The 20,822-nt window shown below is 38.0% G+C and overlaps 1 protein-coding gene across 1 annotated transcript in view; it reads right to left on the bottom strand.

Moving 5' to 3' along the window:
• Positions 1 to 408: 408 nt before the first annotated feature.
• Positions 409 to 20,822, bottom strand: part of Pcsk1 (proprotein convertase subtilisin/kexin type 1) — a 40,719-nt gene continuing 20,305 nt past the window's right edge. The window contains exons 7-14 of the mRNA XM_048331470.1: positions 20,310 to 20,482; positions 18,207 to 18,419; positions 15,804 to 15,904; positions 9,229 to 9,462; positions 8,166 to 8,323; positions 6,697 to 6,830; positions 5,178 to 5,339; positions 409 to 3,323 (exon numbers count right to left, since the gene is read on the bottom strand). Coding sequence (XP_048187427.1) covers positions 2,949 to 3,323; positions 5,178 to 5,339; positions 6,697 to 6,830; positions 8,166 to 8,323; positions 9,229 to 9,462; positions 15,804 to 15,904; positions 18,207 to 18,419; positions 20,310 to 20,482 — 1,550 coding nt within the window. The 3' untranslated portion in view covers positions 409 to 2,948. The remainder of the gene's footprint in view (positions 3,324 to 5,177; positions 5,340 to 6,696; positions 6,831 to 8,165; positions 8,324 to 9,228; positions 9,463 to 15,803; positions 15,905 to 18,206; positions 18,420 to 20,309; positions 20,483 to 20,822) is intronic.

A 20,822-nucleotide genomic window follows, 5' to 3' on the forward strand; every position in this document is an offset into this window, starting at 1 on the left:
GGCCTAGAAAACCTAGTGTTTACTGAACTGTGGCAAATGATTTCTCTTACAAGCTGTAAGGCCCTTTCATTTGGATCCCTTCCCACACACCACATCCCCGTAACATGTCAGTTAAGTCTCAGTCACAGAAACTTTTTGTGTTGTTAAGAAAGTGAAAGCCTGACTAGGAAGGAAAAAATGAAACATGCCTTATTCATGTAGCTTCGTAATTTGCCTCTTGGAAAGCCCATTTTCCTAAAGAAGATGTAATTAGCATTTTAATGCAAACCTTCTATTTTCCTTTTTAAAAAATTATCCATCTGGGGAACACAGTAAGAAGGCAGATCCTATTTTTGTTGGAGACATGAATTTTTTTCTTTATGCTTTAGTGACAAAACATTTATTCTTCTGACTTATAAGCATACTTTACATAGGCTGATTAATCCATCAAGTTTTGGAGAGTTTCCTTATAAATGCTAGGAGCACACATGGTAAGCTCAGTTATTAATTGTATTAGGATATTAGACAAACATCACTTTTAATATCATAGCACATACATATCTATGTATATATAGTATTTTCATCAACAGAGGAACATGCCTTTCAAAAAATATTTTATTGCCTGAAACTTTCTTACTCTCACAAAAACATTTAGTTCTTTAATATAATTTATTATGCCTTTCAAAATTCTGTTTGATAAAAGCATTGGTACATTATAAATACCTGTAAAGAAAATAGAGCTTAAAATTCCAAGGGAACTATGATATAAGCTTCTGCTCATTTTCACAAAACATCCACACAGACACTAAGAAAGACCGACAAAAGTATTTTAGGACTTAGCAATATACTCCAGGTTGGAAACATTCAAACATGATTTTTATCCAAGTATTAAAGCTTCTCTAGAATGAACCTTTGGCTATAGTCCAATGAGCTGGTTTGGGTTTAAACAGGAAAAGCCAGGAAGGATGAAAAGAAAGCTCCGTATAGTCAGCAGATTAGGAAAGGGAAAGGGAAAAGGATGAGTTTTTAACTCCGACTGTCATTTATCACAACTCATTGGCCTCTCTGGGTAAAAGGTTTTCACTGAAATTTAATAACTCTTCGGTCCTTTTCAGCTTTACTACTTTTGAATATGCTGAAATATTGAGATAGTGAAAACATTATCTAACACTTTATAGATCAAATAATGTGTGAAACCAGGACAAAGTATTACTGCAAGTCTTCTAGGCTTCCTGGCATTTCTCTGGAGACAATCTGGTTCTGCATGAATGCAAGGGGTGGAGCTTCACTTGAAATCAAAGCAAATAAGCCTGTATTCCTGAACTAGTTCAATATTGGGGTGGCCTTATCATGTTTGGATTTCATAGAAGATTTGAAATCTGCAACTCACTTGGAGATGTCATCTTTGTAAGTGACTGGAGACTTTATTACCATATTGAGAAAGACAAGCTAAGGGGCTGGCAATTAATAAATACCAGAACTGAATATTCAGGTGAGATGAGATCAAGTGCATAATTCTAAGTAGATAGATCTCAAAGGTATTTTCAGCATCTAAAATATGTTTTTTTGTATTAAAAGATAAATTATTTAACCATAGCATAAATGATTAATGACAGAGCCTGCCTGAAAGAAGTTTAGGATAGTCTTTTACCTAATCTATTTACACTTTATACATATTCATTTAGTACGGGAGTGGAAAAAACCAAATGCCTATTCATACAGACCAGTGATGAATATTGTGGTCATTGTAAATAGTGTGGAGCAGGCCAAAAGACCCGGGGCCCAAATCTAGCTGGGCACTTGCTACTCAGCTCTAGCCAACTGTTGCCAACTGAGGGAGGGTACTTCTGGGAATAGAGTTTTATATGATATCTGGTATTTTCAATAATCCCTAACTCTCTATCTTAAAAGCATACTTCAAACAAAGTAACATCTACTGGAGTGACAAATAAAATCAGTAGGCTGCAGTCTATTTTGTAATTTGAAACACGGAAGCCATTTGATAAGAATTTGGAAGCTATCAGCTATAAGATTAGAGAAGATTCTGTTGTGCTCAAAGATGAATATTCAGTTACAAAAGTCCAGAACAATCTGTTCTCATAAATACCATTAAGAAAAAGTAACTGGCTTTATTTCTTGCCATTAGGAATATTTTTCTCTTGTTAGATTGGTTCCAATGATAAAGGTAGCTAAACAAATTTATGACTAGGAATTTCCAGAGCTGAAGTATAGGTTTTATTCTGAGTCAGAGCTATGAATTAGTTATCTCAATATTGAGTTGTAGCTAAGAAGCCAAACAAGGAAGAAGAGAAAAATAAAGGAAGACCAGAGCAAACAACATAGATACCTTTAGATCCTCAGAGGATCTGGCCAGATAACAGAGATTTCAAGAACTGTTTGTAGAGCTAAATAGTAGAGTTTTTTTTTTCTCGAATGGCCAGATTGTCACTTCTTCAATGATCAGTACTTTGGAGTAGAAATGACTAGGGAATGGGACTACTTGTGAACTTTCACATTAGATACTTTGCAAGTATTTCTTTGGCATCAAAAATCATGGCAAAGAGGAAACAAACTATAGAGAGTTTTCTTCCTCTTTCACTTTTGTAAATTACGTTTTCAAATTAATGGGTGTTCTGGGTTTTACCATTTCTTATGAGAAATGAAATGTGGATTCGGGAAGTCATTCTAATGGGTCATAGAGATCATATGCCAAAGGTGATTGCAGAAAGAACAAAACACTTCATGTGTGCAGGCAGGGAAGACATGTTTTTAAAGAGCTGAGATCAATTTTGGAAGTTGGATTTACTATTTGAGTTCATTCCTGTCCAAATTACAGTTTGTGGAGAAAAAGAAAAAGCAGCATAATAGATGTTTAGAAGCATGGAACATAACCACTCCAGGTCCAGGCAAAAAAATCTAAGGAAAAGGAAGATGTGTGAATATTTCCAACTTGGGACCCTCGACTTATTTTAATTTTCCTCGCTCAGAATGTCTACTAACGCTTGCAGCAGTCGGTCATCTCTGTGCTTGTAAGGTTTTGTGTTATAGAAAACATCAACATAGTCATTGTACAGACTGTCCTCAGAGTCTTTAAGCTGGGATGGTTTGTTTAGCTTTTCCAGAGCTTCATAAAAATTCTCATAAGGGATATTGAGCTTCGCACTTGGAATCTTCTTTGGTGATTGCTTCAGTGGTGAGGTTTTGCTAAATGCACTTTGTAGGAGTCGCAGCATGGCCGCAGAAGGGGCTGCCTCTGCCTGCTGCTCTCTTGTGTCCCCCATACTGCTGCTGGGGCTTTTGGAAACCAGAATGTTCGCATCCAGGTTCTTTTCTGTCGGTTTCTCCTAAAATAGAGGATGTGGCCAACAAAGGGATATAGGTCATTATTTACAGTCAAGCAAGCCATCTGTAAGCCCTTAGAACAAGCCCACTGAATGTCCCTGGAGGGCCAACCTGGAGATCAGAAGCACCCCAAAAGCACAAAGCTTGGTGCCACCCAGGCTTGTTTCAATTCTCATTTTTCCACTTGTTGTTGTACCTTGGCAACCATTTTAATTTCCTTGTAAATTTTCTGTAAAATAGGAGTAAGAGTATCTCCAGTTGGGGTAGTTTTGAGGGTGGAATAAGACCATGCTGGTGAGTGCTCAGTGTGTATTGGTTTTCTTCACTGCTATGGCGGAATCTGTTTGGGGAAGATGCTCATTTCACAACTCATTTGTAATGCAGCAACTAGTGGCTGGGTGCAATAGCAGCTTCCTAGAGGCCTGTTGCTCTGGGAGAAGATGGGGGGTGGCTGAGATGCTGGGCTAGGTGGGAGGGAACTGGTCAGATCAGAGAAGTGGCTCTTCATTAACTCATGGAAATACAGTTGTTCTCCATGACCTGCCCCAGATACCAAGACCTATGGCTGCTCTTATATGTTCACTTTACACACATTTTCTTGCACAATTTAATCATCATTAGATTGCCTGTAATACCTATCATAATGTAAATAGTTGTTGTACGGTATCATAATAATAGGAAGAAAAAGCTAACACATGTTCAGCACAGACACATTTGTTCCCAAATATTTTTATCTGCACCAGGTTGAATTAAAAATAGAGAGCCCATGAATTTGAAGAGCTGACTGTATTTCAGTATTTTAATAATGTAAAGCTCCTATTAATTCCTTTGAAGAAATCAATCAGGGAGAAATACTCAAAAGATTAATCCACTTAGGGCCCTGGGAAGCAGAGGCCTTTCAGATTCAGATAGGAGGGAAGCTAATTAGCAGAACATAAATTTGGTCAGATTAAAATTTTGGTCAAAACTCATGGTTGGTTTCCTTCTACAAAAAGAATAGCCTCTATGTTTCTTGAGTAAATACTATGGTTTGGTTCCTTCTTAAACATGGACCACAGAGCTCAGCCCATTCAAGGCAGGTCATTTTGAAAGTTCTGAAAACTTGTCATTTGATGCATGGTGGATTTGAGGCGCATTTGAGGCATGGTGCCGGATAACTGGGGAGGCAGAAAGAAAGATTCCCAGTAAGTTTTATCTACTAACTGATAGAAAAGAAAGTAGCAGCTGTTGAGACTCAACAGCAGGAGTGGCTTGTGACCACTAGCATTTAAAGCTCTCTAAGAGAACCTGTGATTCTGGCTTTGAGCGGTGATGATCAGATCTCAATCTCTTGAGCAGCCACTAGTGATTCCACAGCTCCCTTTAGTGATGTCAAAATGTGTCATTTAAGTGTCAATTGCTAACCAAAAATCACTAAAGAGAAGCCTACAAGGTTTGGTTGCCTGAACTTTGGTATTCTTTCTGTAACATGGTCACACTAATGTCTGTTCTTTCTATATTACAAGGATACAGGTTAAACTGAGACAGTTTGGAAAATGCTTAAATGTAAATGCCATATGAATATTAGGTATATGTTATCATGAATAAAGAGCTTTCTTTATCATTTGCTGTCATAAATGGTTAAAATTCATACTAGGGAATTAATAATATTCAATTTAGCAACTATAATTACTAAGTTCTAGATTAAAGAACAAAAGGAAGAAGGTTTTATGCACTGAGGCAATGAAGAGTTTACCCTTACCACATCCTCCGTATGAGTATCTCAGTTCTTCCTTGCCAGAACATTCGCTACACCCTCACCCACGCATTGACCTGGAGAGTTCAGCAGAGCATGCAAAGAGCAGAGCCACACAAACCTCTCCTACATCCACCATCTTCTCCACCCCTCGCCTGTCATTCTGAACCGTGTTGTAGGATGTGTACACGCGAGGCTGTTTCATGTGCTCTGGCTGGGACGAGGTCCCGTGCAAAATCAGCTTCCAGTTCACAATTCTGCCTTCATTTTGCACTCTTCCAGACTAGGGAATAAGCAACACATATTTTACAGTCTGTTTTAAGAAATTCATCCAAAATAACAGAATATCATAATTAACATCTAATCTTAGAGTGTATGATGTATTCTGTGTTCAAAGCTCTTTTTTTCAAAAAAGTTATCACTTTATAAATTAGTTGGTTAAGAAATGTACTCATTGCCTTACATATGAAACTGTAACCCCTCTCTACATCACTTTGACAGTAAAGAAATGAATAAAAACTCAAGTTTTTCCTAATCTATCATTTACTCAAAAACATTGAGCTCTCTGACTCAATCTTTTTGTTGTTATTTTTTATTGTATTGGTTGTATCCTTGGAAAGTTGACTGTGTCTGAAATCTAAAATAGATATGTAAGAAAGAAAAATCTAAACACATAGAGTTTGACTTTATATATTTGATTTAAAGGAGGGCCTTTGTGGTAAATAGATTCATTTAGTTTCCTGACAGTGAAACTGAAGGAAAGAATTGAAGATAAGTTCAAGAATAATATCACCAACTAGGAACATTTTCTTGCTCTCTGTGAATAATTTTGACTTATCAACTTTAGCAATCTTTTGATTAAAAAAAAGCTGATCTCATTGAAAAACATCAGATAACAATGAATAATTTTCTGATACCTTTTAGAATTTAAAGTGATTTGTTTTTAAACGTTATCTATGCACTGAAATCTACTCTGCTGATACTACAATTTTATCTCAAAGAATTCAGAGGTGAAACACTCATTTACACTTTTCACCTATGGAGAATATAAATGTTGAAGAAATTAAGCAAAAATAAATAATTCAGATATATTTATCTTTTTTCAGATATTCTGGCTCTGTTCTTTTGTTGGTGTGACTAAGTAATGAAATTATAAAAACGATATTAAAGAGTATTAATAGAAGTTTGAGGTTCTTTTCTATAAACATTTGAGACTACAGCATTTCAAAATTCCAAATAGATCCTAGTTTAGGATATCTGTTCCTGTTGAGCATTCCTAGTCCATTTTTTTTTAAATCTGGAATAGTCAAAAATGTTTTAGGTTTTTGTCATGACTGAAACTGGAAAAAAGTCATATTTTAAAAGATACTTTAAATAATATTAAACTACTTTTAAAAAGTGCTACTGGTCTTGAACTCAGGGCCTGGCTATTGTCCTTTAGCTTTTTTGCACAAAACTGATACTCTAACACTTAAGCCACAGCTCTACTAAGTGAGCAGGGCTTGAAACACTATACTTTTATTTCTACTAAAAGTAGTCAAATTCTCTAGGGTTCTGATTAATGATAATACCAACCATAAAAGTGCTTTACAGTGTAAAGGTAAGCTCGTGTTTCTTCGACCTTTTACTCTCATACTTACCATGTCCGTAATTCTCAAAGTCCATGTGCCTATAGGATTCTCTCCCCATGTATGAACAGACATGAAGTCCCAATTCTTAAAGCCATTAGGGGATGTGTCTCGCTCTCTTTCAGCCAGTAGGACAGTGCTAGTTCCTATTTTCATACAACAAACACAAATGAATCAGTGTCCTAACTACTCTGATAGTAGGATGCACTCTAGAATTCCATAACCAGAAAGAAAATCTAGGAGAGATCGGTCTTTCAATTTTCCCCTTTTAATATTAGGACCACTATAGAGGCATTAATAAGAGAAATGAAAGTGTTTTGGTCTATAGTACTTAGCATTCTTCCTTCCAATAGTAATTCTTCATGGATATTGTGGAAAAAATAGTAAGTGAACACATTAAGACGTATTCAACTAAGAACTGAGAACTAGATTTATGACTGAGATTGAAAAGGTGAGTCAAAGATATGAAATGAATTTCGGTAGAACTATCATTTTTAAATGTAAAAGAAAATCTTGAAAATTTGATAGGTGCTTGAGTCTAAACACTAATGAAGACCTAAGAATGAACTTATTTAAATAATTTATGATTTATTTCTTAAGTACTGTTAATAATTTCATCCATTCATTAAAATACACCGATTTATTCATCGCTTATACAAAAACTAGTAGTAAAAACTATTTTTTCAAGTCTAAGCCCCCTACATATCAGTAAATTATATTATATTCTACAAAAACAGATTCAACATACTACAGGTCCATTCACAGAAAAAAATAATAAAGCATCCCACTTGTATATCAGGCCAATTCTAAGATATCTAGAGAGCATAACTCTAAAATTAACAGAGCCTATTTCAAAAATCCAAGAATTCATATTTGAGAAGTGAATGCCAAGGCTCAGATTTCCTCATCTCTAACCTATAGAAATGAATTTAGTCAGTTGAATCCTATCAAAATTTGAAACTGTGGGACAATGTCTGCTTACTTAAAACCCTATGAGTAAAAGGGCAAATATCCTTATATGATATTATAGAGCCTTATTCATATTATCATGGAGATTTTATTAGTCTCTCAATCTTCTTTTATGGAACAGTATTCTGAGTGTTTTAATGGATTCTTTTCATAATTTAGATGTGGATTTAGTACATTAATAATCAAAATAATTTTCACTAACACATTACCTAAGAGATATAAAATGAAAAATTATGTCAGTAACACAAGTAATTAAGTATAGTTTGAAATTTCATGACTTCTAAAACATTAATTAACTTGAATAGGCCACATTCTTGGCTCATTTAAGAGTCCATGAGGATGAGCAGGGAAGAGAAAATCTAACACCAAGAAAAATCAGAATGTTTTTAATATTTGAGAATACCTATTAGGAGATCTAGTGCTATGAAAAAAACAAGAATAATCATTGACTTGAAATCATTGATTTACAAACTGAAACACTTTAGAAGAATTTTATTTGATGGATTCATTACCAGCAGCTGAAGTGAGCGTGACATGAAGGTCTCCACGGCGGGAATATTCAATTGTTGCTTCAAATTGCACATGCTCCAAGGACTTGATACTGTTTTCTTGGCCTTCACAAGCTCTTGTTGGAATCTCAATGATAACTTCTCCATTGGCTTTCAGGGCTCTACATACCATTAAAGAATCAACTTTGAATAAAGTGTACACAAAGGCATCCACATCAGCCCTCACTAATTCCTCAGCTTGATGTCACTTCCTGTTACAAGTAGAATCCGGTGTAAGATGAACTATACATCAGTTCGACACATAATAAAATGGCAAGAAACACAAATATTTAAATGTGATGTTTCTTGCTAGAAAATCCAATTTAGGAGGATTGGTCTTGGATCTAGGAAAGTGGTCCATCATTGCAATATCAAAAAGATTCTCTGAAGAAAATCTGATTTTACCTATAAAGACTTGCTCCCAAATCTTTCCAGGTTTAGCCAGTTGGTGTGAGTAAATTTTCAGAATCATATGATTTCCTCAACCGAAACAAAATATTCGTAGCAGATTCTGTTTATATGGCCAGATATGATGAACCAAAGGTAGTCTATATAAAAGGAGTATGATAAAGGAACTTACAGGAGAGAAAATCCATGAATCACAGAGAACTATAGCATGAGTAAGAATATTCTGAAAGTAGATGTTCTATAATACTGGTTAGCAGGAACTATATTTCATCAATCCTAAGATGTATTTTAAAAAATATTATAGCATCATTGAGCTGAGAATGAATCTTAACACTCATGGTTGGGCAATGGTTTGTCTAAGTAGTAAATAAAACATGGTACATTCTTAATATTCCATCGTAGGTAGTCTATAAGAATAACATGAAAACATGCTAACAGGGTTTACTGATCTTTGGTCTTTCCATGGTCTTCACAGAACACCACAGAGGACACTGGAAAACTCGATCTCCAATTACTTAAAGGAAGGGTAGATGTGAAAAAGAAAATTATAGAGTAACAAGAATCTTAATCACATTGTGTCATGGATGCAAATTCACCTAAATCTCTTGGAAGAATTTACCTGGGCTCAAAGTCATTGTCTTTTACAACACATTCTTTCTTCTCAGGAACACTGCTCCAGGTCCTGGGGTCAGCTAAATCCACAAGAGCTTTGGCATTAAGCAAGCCAAATCCAAATCGACTATTCACCATCAAGCCTGCTCCATTCTTTTTCCAGCCAGGGTTATTGGCCAGCGGGTCATACTCAGAGGTCCAGACCACCAAGTGCTGCATGTCTCGCCAGGTGAGGTTTGGGCTGGAGGAAAAGAGACCCAAAATATCTTTCAGGAACAAAATGGAATTTCTTTTTTTTATAAAAGCAAGTACTGAACATAAGCATTTCTATTCGGGGAGTATGAAATACCTTTTGTAACTGTGTTTATTCTAGTGCCTACTGCTATTTTTAATTTAGAAATCAAAACACAATATTAAAAACTCCCACTCATAATATGTAAATAAACTATGAGTACAATTCAGTCTTTAGCCTTGTAGAATTATAAATCTTTGCACATGATTTTTAATTATTTACATTTAACTAGAAAAAATAAATGATAACACTTGCTTTATTATTCTGTCTTACAATCTTAGCTATCCATGGCTTAGTACATTCAATGCTGTAAATTCACAGGTTATGCTTTGACTTTTTCTTAAATCATATTTTAAAGAAAGAGGCTAGAAATCTGCAAATTTTGCCATCTTTCTTTGTATAGTCAACTCTTTACATATATATGTCCTACATCCTTGGATATAATCAACTATGGAAAAAAGAAAATATTGCATCTGTACTGAACATTTTTCATGTCATGATTCCCTAAACAATACAGTGCTACATAGGATTCTCAATATCTTAGCTATTATAAGTCATCTAGAAATAATTCAAAGTATATTGGAGGATGCACAGAAATTGTTTACAAATACTACCCCATTTTATATAAGAAATTTCATCATCCACAGACTTTTATACATTCAGAAAGTCCTGGAACTGAGCCTTGGAAGATACTGAAGGCTGATCACATTTTTTAAAAAAATTAAAAAGATAAGAAGCTGGGTGCTGGTAGTTCACACCTGTAATCTTAGTTACTCAGTGGACTAAGATTGGAGGATTGCTGTTTGAAGTCAAAACAAGGAGTAAAGTCTGTGAAACTCTTATCTCCAATTAAGTAGCAAAATGGTGGAAGTGGCACTGTGTCTCCGTGGTACAGCACCAGACTTAGGCAAAACAGCTAAAAGATAGCACCTAGGTCCTGAGTACAGGCCCAATATTAGCCCGTGTGTGTGTGCGCACGCGCGCGTGCACACAAACACACAGAGAAACCATATGAACTTATGTTTACAAGGCACTGTGCTAAATATTGTGGGTGTATTTAAGAACTTGGTTCATTCTACTAACAGTGATTCCAATCCAGCTAAAACATTCTTAGTAGTTGCATTTGTTGAATGTTGTATTCATAAGAATATATTGTGAGGGGCTGGGGATATAGCCTAGTGGCAAGAGTGCCTGCCTCGGATACACGAGGCCCTAGCTTCGATTCCCCAGCACCACATATACAGAAAACGGCCAGAAGCGGCGCCGTGGCTCAAGTGGCAGAGTGCTAGCCTTGAGCAAAAAGAAGCCAGGGACAGTGCTCAGGCACTGAGTCCAAGCCCCAGGACTGGCAAAAAAAAGAAAAAAAAAAGAAAAAAGAATATATTATGCGAGTTTAGAGAAAGATAGCATACATAGAATGGAAAGGCCCAAGAAGGTTTTTCTGGGGAGAGAACAAAAATGGTTGAACTGAACTTTAATAGGCTAGTAGAAAATCAAGAGGAGGAGATGAGGCAACAACAGCAAAATCCAAAATGGAAGCGCAGAGAGTGAGGCTAGATCACAGCTTGCTCCGCTGGCCCAGGTGAGGGAACAAGAACTCAATTCTGAGCCAGAGCAGTGAGGACCACAAGAGGAAATGCCACCCGCTGGAGTTTAGCATTTGGGTAGTGAAGATCCTTGACAATGTCTGAGCAAGTAAATGGTAAAATCAGAAATTTTGCTAAGATTAGTCTGGCAATAATAGGAATAAATTGGAGATGCAAAGGATTGTTGGATTCATTATAGACCAACCTCAATTTCTCCCCCACAGACTCTTCTATTGCTAAACTTTCTCTTTATGAAAGTATAGTCATCACTGTGCAAACTCACTTGTTTTGTGTATTGTCTATCGCTCAAGCTAGAATTTAGCATGAGAAGGGGTGAGATCTTTATCTCTTGTGTAAACACCCAGAAGAATGCCTGGTACAAGAGTGTATCCTGGGTAAACTTGGTTATTCTGAATGACCAAACAAATGTGTCTACATTAAATAGCCTGATATAGTCAAATGTTATCTCTACAAGCAATTAGATGGTTCAAGACCTGAAACTTTTCCTTCCATTTGAGACCTACATTGTTTCCCTCAAGAGTTATTTAACTCATAATGACCTAGAGATTACTCCTTAAGGTTTCTATCTTACTACTAGACAGTAAAACACTTATCAGGGGAGTCTGAATCAATTTGCTGCTCTTCAGAGCCAAGGGAATATCAAAAGACAAAGGATAAAAAGACAAACGACTACAAAAGCAATACTTGCAAAACCATTTGGTGTAAACCAACTGAACATCTTATGGGGGGGAGAGGGAAAGGGGGAGGGGGGAGGGGGGAATGAGGGAGGAGGTAACAAACAGTACGAGAAATGCACCCAAGGCCTAACATATGAAACTGTAACCTCTCTGTACATCACTTTGTCAATAAATAAGAAAAAAAAGTAAAAAAAAACAAACAATATACATTTATACATATTGAGAAGTTAGGCTTCTGCTTAAAAATTACTGTGGGATTTTTCAGGCCTGATCAAAGATAATTATGAAGACTTTCCTTGGCAGGACACCTGGTTAAAGCTGCCAACTAGCACCAGATTCCATAGCCTGTCTTTTTAGGAAGCAATAGAAAACACAACAAACTGTATTCTACTACTAAAGAACTATGAAACTGTTGAGTTTGACAGCCTAAGGTTATTCATCTATAATGTATAGCGTTGAATGTGACAATTCCCAGAATTCCTAAATATCCAGATCTTCTATCTGACTAGTAGTACAGATACCTTGTTGTAGTTTTTGTTCCTTTGTCAAAGATTCCATATTCAGGGACAATTAGCTAGTTGAGCAGAAATGGCAGTTTTCTCAAGGTAGATACTAATTCTGTCCATGAAGCATTTTATTGAAATGTATGTTTCTCTCTAGGTTTCTAAGAGGAGTTTTGAATAAAAACTTCCTTTCAATATGATCAAGTTTTCCACTCGAATCACCAGTGTGGTAGAGATATATAAGAAGGATAGAGATGAGGACAGGTATACAGAGGGCAGATGGTTGGGTGCTTATAATCACAGTAACTGTATACAACACGTTGGCTTTCTGTATTCCTACAGTAGAGCATTTATTTCATATTTAGTTGTGGTTCTTATAATGTTCTCAAATTATTTATCTAGTCTTGGGAAAATATTTAAGGAGCGTCATTGTCATGCAATGAGGAAAATTAAACCACTTTCCTAGCTGGGTTATTTCTCATTTATATTCTTGTGTCCCATAGATGTAAAGGTGCTGCTAACAATAGTGCAACTCATTTCTGACAGCCTTCCCTTGTTAATTGGTGTGTAACAGTATCCACACTAATTAAAAAATTTTAAACGTCATCACACTGCTAATCAAAAATATGTTAATAGAAAATAAGCTTAGTGGAATTAAACATGGAAGTCAAGCTTTGTTTATAATTAGAAGTGATGTAGGTCTTCTGGAGGAAAAATTCTACAGTGAAATTTATTAGGAAAATTCTAGTTTGGCTTCTAATTTCATCTAGGTAAGTCCAGAGGTTGAAAGTGTACTAAATTTTGACTTTTCAACATTTCATAACCCATATGGATTTTTGTTGTAATTCTCCCCCCACCCCAGAGGCTTCATGAAACATTGAAAGTTCATTTCTTTTTCTCCAGACTTTAATAAAAATCTAAGATAGGGTCATCTGTTTGCCTAGCAGCTCTAAAGGTATGAAGGGATTCTATGGTTCACTTCAGGGTTCTTCTCCTTTATTAAAAATTATTCTTATTCTTTTTGATCTTGCCTCTGAAGATTGAAGCTATTGTCTGCCAGCTTTCTTAGATGTATTCACTACATACTAATGATGGTGCCACAGGCATTTATGAAAAGAATTTCTTTCTCTTAGTTTTATTTCTCTCCAGGATTTGCCTGTTAAGTGCCCTAATGGATATCTTCACAATCACAGCTGGATAAAATTGTAGTAAGTACACTTTTTTATTGCAGTTCTCAAAGTTTTGATTAAAAGTACTAGCATTAAACTACCTGAGATAATTGCTACAAATGGGACATACTGGAAAGCCTATCAGAAACTTCAGGATCTGAGTTGCTAACAGTAGAAACTGGGAATCAGCATGATAAACTTCCCTGGCATTAATTACATGCATGCACTGGAGTTCAAGGTGTCCTAGAAAAAGAAAGTGTTCCTCTGTACATATTTCAGCTAGAAACTTTTCTTTTTCCTTCCCCTTCTCCCCTCCCCACCCCTCCCCCATATCACATTCAATGAAGCACAGCAAAGGAATGTTCAGTAAAGGTCATGTTCATTTATATCAGTCTCAATCTTCTTAGGCCTCCTCAGCATTTCTGGCCCTCTCAGGACTCTGGGGAGAGCATAGCATAGTTGCTAGTAGCATAGCTTTGGGGTTAGACAGCCTGAGTCCAACTCTTTCTGTGAGACCTGGGTTACATTTCTCACTCTCTCTGAGGCTCAACTACTTTATTTGTAAAATATAACTAATAATTTCTATACCATAAGAAAATTTGCAAAGATTATATACGTACATTGTAAAGGTTAGCAGCGGGTCTGGTCTACAGAAAGAACCGGGAAGTATTTAATGTCATCATTCTTGACAAGTTTAGTCCATCACCATATTTGTGCCTTGAGTGACCATGCACACTTGATTTGAGTGATTGTCACAGTCTCAAGTATCTAAAGACAGAGGCTTGAATCTGTCATTTGTGTTTTCTGACGTAATAGTCATAGAACAGGTAATTGAATAGAGTTCAGAGAAGCATACAATTGAGAAGAGACATCTCAATAATCTTATGCAGAATGTCAGGGGAGATATAAATGGTAAGAAAGATGTGCGCCTTACTGATGAATGAAATTGAAATGAGGGAAATTAAATTCTTACGATATACACATAGGAGAGCACAGACTCTTCTTAGTGCCTTTTAAATTATGTGGAGTATTAGAATCTCTTAGAACCGACAAGCCATTCCCCAGAATTACTCCATTCACATATTCTTAAGCAGCTATATGTACATTTAACAGTAGTGATTCACTGACCCTTTGATAACACCTATAAACTTTTATAACAGTACAGCTCCTGTTTTTAGGAAGAGTCCATCAGAGAGTAATGAAACTAATGAGGCTATATCATGCTTCAATAACTTTCTCCTTACATAGAAAAAAGGCTTACAGCTTTAGAAACAGGGGAGCAATTTTTATTCTTTTCGAATTACTGGATCAGGAAGACATTCTACCATCTGAGCCATAATTCCACACCCCCGCCCCCCTCCCTGTACTGATTACTTTCAAGGTAGGATCTCACTTATGCCCAGGGTTAGCCTGGGCTGTGAACCACCTACTTAGATTCCCCCATGTGACTGGGGGTGACAGATGCACACCACTGCACTAAGCCACAGTGCTCCCCTGGCAGCGGGAGAAACAGGTGCATGGAACCACGCCATTGAATGAGATGGAGACTCATAAACTCGAATGCTGAGACTGTCCTCAGCTGCAACACTGCTTCTCAAATAACTAGGATTATAGGCTTGAGGCATCGTGACCAGAAAATTTTCAGTTCTTATGTAAAATTAACGTTACAATTATTGGGCTAGACAGGTAGATATTACATGATCTTGGTCCCTTGTCAAAAGTGGTCAAGGCCTGGCTAATTATATTTTCATGCACCTCACAGGTGTTGGGTAGAGAAGAAGGCTCTGGACTTTTAATTTTAAAGATAGCTTTCCTTTAGCATCTGTCTGTGGCTATGGTTTGGGATCATAAATACTATAACTTTGCATCTCATGTTGATACATTCGATCTCGGACCCATCTCTACAGGGAGTTCCTGAGTCACCAGAACTACACTAGGTTCTCCTGAATGTTTGCAAATACCACCCATAGGAAATTATTTTGGACAAATCTCTGCCTCATAAGAAGAATGCCTTGTAGCTGAGTGGGAAGACTACCAGGGGAGAAACTAAAATTTTAAAGCCTAAGGAACATCGACTTATACCTGAGAAAGTATTTTTAATATAGTATAAGGTGGATTAACAGAAGATTACAAAATTATATATATGTATATATATATTCAAATCCTACATTTTTTTTTTGTCTATTGAATCTAAGAGGCAGAAAGAGAGTTTGTCTTGCTTTGTGCTATTTTCCAAGTGTTCTCCAGTAACCACCTATTTGGGAAGTAATGTATGCTACTAGAAAGAAGATATAATGTCAGTAAAAAGGTGATTAGAAGTTTTCTGGGACTCACTTTGCTTCCAACGCTAGAGCAAAGATGCCGGCAGCCAGGGGGGCAGAGGCCGAGGTTCCTGTGTGGGTCTCCGTGCAGTCATCGTGCAGGTCAGCACTTGTCTGCATGGAAGGAGAGAAAGGTGGGTGCACATGAAGAGGGGGACGGGGTAACCATACCAAGACCTGCATCTGCTGCAAACAAGAAACTCAGCTGATTCCATTCCCTACTTCCTCCTCTAATCCTCTAAGCCATGAGCGGATGTTTGCCATCTGCTGATATTTTAGTTCACTTTCCTTTATATGCAACTTGTCTGCAATTCTGGCAGCAAGATGCCTTTTCTGGGGATGAAATACTCCCACTATGAATATTTTCTCCTCTGTGATTCCCAAACGAAATGCTGCCTATAAAAAAGGAACTATTTCAAAATCACTGTGAATCATACTGGCCCATTAATCATCGGGTCCATTGTGTTTGGTCTGGCAAATTTAGAAATTCAGCCTCATACAAAATTCCCATTGGCCTTCTGATGGATACTTGTCTCCATCTATGGCACAGAGATGTGAAACAAACTTATCATTTCCACATGAAATACTCACACAGACATTGCTTAGTGTAGAGTTTGCATTCCCTGTTCACTAGATTGGACCACTAGTAGTTGCCCACATTTTCACTTTCGTGGAGATGGTGTGAAAGCAATTTTGCACAGTATTACTGCATATAAAGAATTATGTAAACTAACTCTGAGGTAATGAAGACGGTGCTCAGATGAAGCAAAGAGACCAAAAAGATTTCCAGTTAGTTTTCATGAAGGACTTGAGTGCTGCTGGCTGACCAGGCAGTTGGGCTGAAGAATTATTAACAAACTACTCACCCAGGCTCAAGCGCTAGGGTTTTCAGCTAGGGGTTTCAGTGTGTAGGACGAAGGTGTGAAAAAGAATTATTCTATTAACACCTGCTTTGGCTGGATTTCTCAGGCTATAGTACCTGTGTTCCTCAGAGAGCTGTGGAAGCAAAGATGTCCTTTTTACCTGTTGACGCAAATAAACCCCCAGAGATGACTGTACTGAGGAAGCTGTTTGCGTAAGAAAAATGCTATGTGACTGCAACCATCTCAAATAGAATCCACCAGCTGTCTCTTTCAGAGCTGCTTTACCTAGGAAGGGATCTTTACAAAGGTGGAAACTCTTCCTCCTGCTTTGGTGCCAGTTGGTGCAGGTAAAGGGCAGGCTGTGGAACGATGATTCTAGAGGCATAACAGGCCATTTTCTAAAGGCAACTGTGGTCACCCAGGGAAATGGAGAGAGCCAGTGGCTCATAACACAAGTGGGGCAGATGTCTGATATGCCTCTTTCAAAGGCTAATGCCTGCTATAAAGAAGCCTTGGGTAGAATGTCACTGCCTATTATTCAAGAAGCAAATGAACATAGAGTATGTTTGTGATGAGCCTGGCACCTCTATGTGGAGACACAGCCTTGCAGTCTTAACTAGTTACAGAAACATGAAGAGTCACAAAACAGTGATCCTGTGTGAAGATGGTATTAGTGCTCATTATTATGTTGAGATGTCCTTAATGGGAATTGTGTAAACATTCCAAGGTCATTATTGTGGGGTTTCTGCACATTGAATTGGGTTGTAACCTGCTATTTTATTGAGATTAGAATCCATATACTTTAGTTACTTGGTGCTTTCTGTATCCAAGGTTAATTTTGAGGCTTTGGAATTTTTAAATTAGAAGTGCTTCAAGCCTCTGAATGGCCTTTCATCATCATATCCTTGAAGGGAAATCTAATCATCGCCCTCGACATTCTGACTCTCAGAAGTAAGGCCCAGGGGCAGGCCAGTGCAAACCGGGGCTTGCAGGTGCCCTCTGAGCTGAGCATACAAGCTCCCTGAGCTGCTTGCCCAGATGCTGTGGAGCGTATGCACCTCAGGGGAAATGGACACTGTTATTTCCCTTCAGGTCGTCTGTTCTTAGGAAACATCACTGGTACAAATACTATATTTTTATCATTTGCTGAAGGGCAAGTCAGACTCTAACCCTGCTATTAAAGGATCAGTAAGTACACGGGTGACAAATCCCCTGCAACCCCGAAATCTCCTTTTAGCCTGTTTCCCGAGAAGCACGAGACACGCAGAGAAGCCATTTGGAGACTCTGCCGTGTATAATGACAGGTTTGGTGGTTTTTCAGGGCTGAGTTAAAAAATGAGAGAGGCAAGATCATCTTGGCAGAAATGTCATTATCCCTGGAGAGAAAATGTCCCAATAGATGCCAGCCTTTCCAGTGAGTAAGCATGAGTCTCCCTGAATGAGACATCACGTTTAAGCAAACCAATTCTACCAAAGGTCAGTTTGCAGGATTGTTCTGAACACCAGCCATGCTTTCCTATCTAGGCAGAAAGACTTAGACAGAAGCCACGTACAATTCTCTGGTCGGTGTAATCCCCGCTGCTGTAGGAGGTGGCCAGTGTGGAGGAGCACTTCTCGGCATACCAGGGCGACAGGCCTTGCTGGGAGGCGCTGCTGATGGAGATGGTGTAGATGCTGTCCGTATAGCCATCACAGTCACAATTATCTCCCTGGCGCCCTCCATTTCCAGAAGCCCAGACAAAGATAGAACCCTTTCCTTGTCTCCCCTAAGGAAAAGCCAGAATGTGTGACATCTATTACCATCTGTTGGGGTCACTGTCAAACCCAAGGAAGTGTCCCATAAATACATGCATGAAGCTTGCAATTATTAGGGCTTTATCTTTTACCCCAGGTCATCCAGCATCCATGTCAGAAATCTCACTAGGCTGAATATTATAAACTAAGATATTCTGGCTGTGCTAGCCAAGGACAATCCAGGCCCTCTCTGGGGTGAGGAAGAGCGAGCACTTTTGTCTCTTTCCTTCATTATGCATATTCAAAATCTAGCCTTTAGCTCTTGTTCACAATTTTGCCACTCTTTCCTTGGCTTCTGCTACCCTACTTGAATGTTTGAACTCCCTCTCTTTTCTTTTTGCTCCAGACTTCTGCCTGACTGATAGAATGACAAAATCAGGCATTATTCAGAATTGCTTCACAGCTGCGTGAAAGGAACTCTTCAACTGAATGGAACTCGTCAAGGCCACTCTTTCTATGATTTTTCAATGTGTGTCCTCCAAAGTTCGTACTTTTGTCTTCATTTGCACAGTGTGAGGACTTAGAATCTGTGCAAAGGGACAGAATGACAAATGAGGCCCAAGGCCTCCACAGTCACACATAGAGGAAGGCGACATGTTGCTGTATTGAAGAATGTCTTTTCAGAACAGTGGGGAAAAGTCTGGTTAGTAGCTACCTTACTATAAAAACCCTCAAACAAATTGGGTACCAGTGGTTCATGCCTATAATCCTAGCTACTCACGAGACTGAGATCTGAAGACTGACGTTCAAAGTTAGCCCAGGCAAGAAAGTTTGTGAGACTCTTATGTCCAATGAATTACCAAAAAAGCTGGAAATGGCACTGTGGCTCAAGTAGCAGAGCACTAGGCTTGAGCAAAAGGAGCTTAGGGACAATACTCAGGCTCTGAGTTTAAGCCCCAGGACTGACAAAAACAAAACACCCTAAAGCAGCAAAAAATGAGAACAGTGAAAGATATAAACAGAGGTATTTTTAAATTATCTTAAAATCATGAATCTCTGTTCCATATTAAACTCAGACAAGGAAGATCTCTAACCCTGAGCTTCCTTCCTTCTGAAGAATGATTTAGCTTTCCAGTTGTGTTTAAAATTGGGAAGATTTTGCCAAGAAATTCACCAGCTTGCTCAGTCATACAAGGTTGCTTAGCATATGGGAAGCCCCAGGCCTAACCCTGTATGTATGTATCCGTGTGCATAAAATATAAATGCAAATAAATATATACATGATAAACTTTTCTCTAAGTATTCTCTCTCCTTCCCCCTCTCCCGCTCCTCTCTCTCTGGTCCTGATACTGGTGCTTGAACTCAGGACTTTATGCTCTCACTTGTCTTTTTTGACCAAAGCTGAAGTTCTACCATTTGAATAACAATATCTGTACTTTCAGCTTTTTGATAATTAATTGAAGATAAGAGTTCTCAAAGCCTGGGCTGGGTTTGAACCATGATCCTTAGCTCTCAGCCTAGAATTACAGGCATAAGCCACTCATGCCAGTTTCATATTCTCTCTACCCCCCCCACCATGTCTGTGTGTGTGTGTGTGTGTGTGTGTGTGTGTGTGTATTGTTCAGTGTTGAATCCAGAGCCTCAAACACACTAGGCAAACCATAGCTCATAGTTCTATTATGAAACTACACTCCAGCCTTTGTGTACTTACTAAACACTGTGGACTACATATAAGTTACTATGAAAAGATATGCAGAGTCTTCCCTAATGGTGGGGAGGATAGTGTATTTATGTCAATGAAATAAAAGTCTAAGACAGTCTTTCAAAAAGAGAAGCAAAGGATTTCACTTCCATTTCTTTCCCACATAGCCTAAGTTTTTCTTTGCCCTTCTTGTCATGTTAGTCTGTGTTAAGCATTTCACCTGTTTGACACCATATTCAAAAGCCTTTTGGGCTAGTCTCCCAGGCCCCTCCACAGTTTTTCCATCATCATTAGGGCCCCAGCTTGCACTGTAAATATCCACATGTCCAGGGTTGAATCCAATTGAACTGGCCTCAATAGCATCAGTCACAATGCCATCCAGCATTCTTATGCCTGAGCAAAACAAAGAAGCAAACACAAAGGGTGATATCAGTGTGGATTTACAGAAAAGCAGCTAGCTTTGACTCTTCTTATTTTTACAGAACTCTCTAAAAAGCCAAAATCAGTTCCTGTCCAGAATGAGGGTAATAATGGGAAGGAGGAAGGTGAATGGAGAAGGTAAAGGAGGGTGAGTACTGTAGAAATGCTTTTAGTACTTTGTGAAAATGAAACAGTAAAGCTTGTGGATAGTGATTTGGGGAAGGGGAACGAAGGGAAGGAGAGGGAATGATGGAGAAGTTGAGTCTGATCAAGATGTAGTACATACATTTATGGACCTGTCAAGATGAAATAT

This window comes from Perognathus longimembris, chromosome 22 (assembly GCF_023159225.1).
Source record: "Perognathus longimembris pacificus isolate PPM17 chromosome 22, ASM2315922v1, whole genome shotgun sequence".
In the NCBI taxonomy this organism is placed as follows: Eukaryota; Metazoa; Chordata; class Mammalia; order Rodentia; family Heteromyidae; genus Perognathus; species Perognathus longimembris.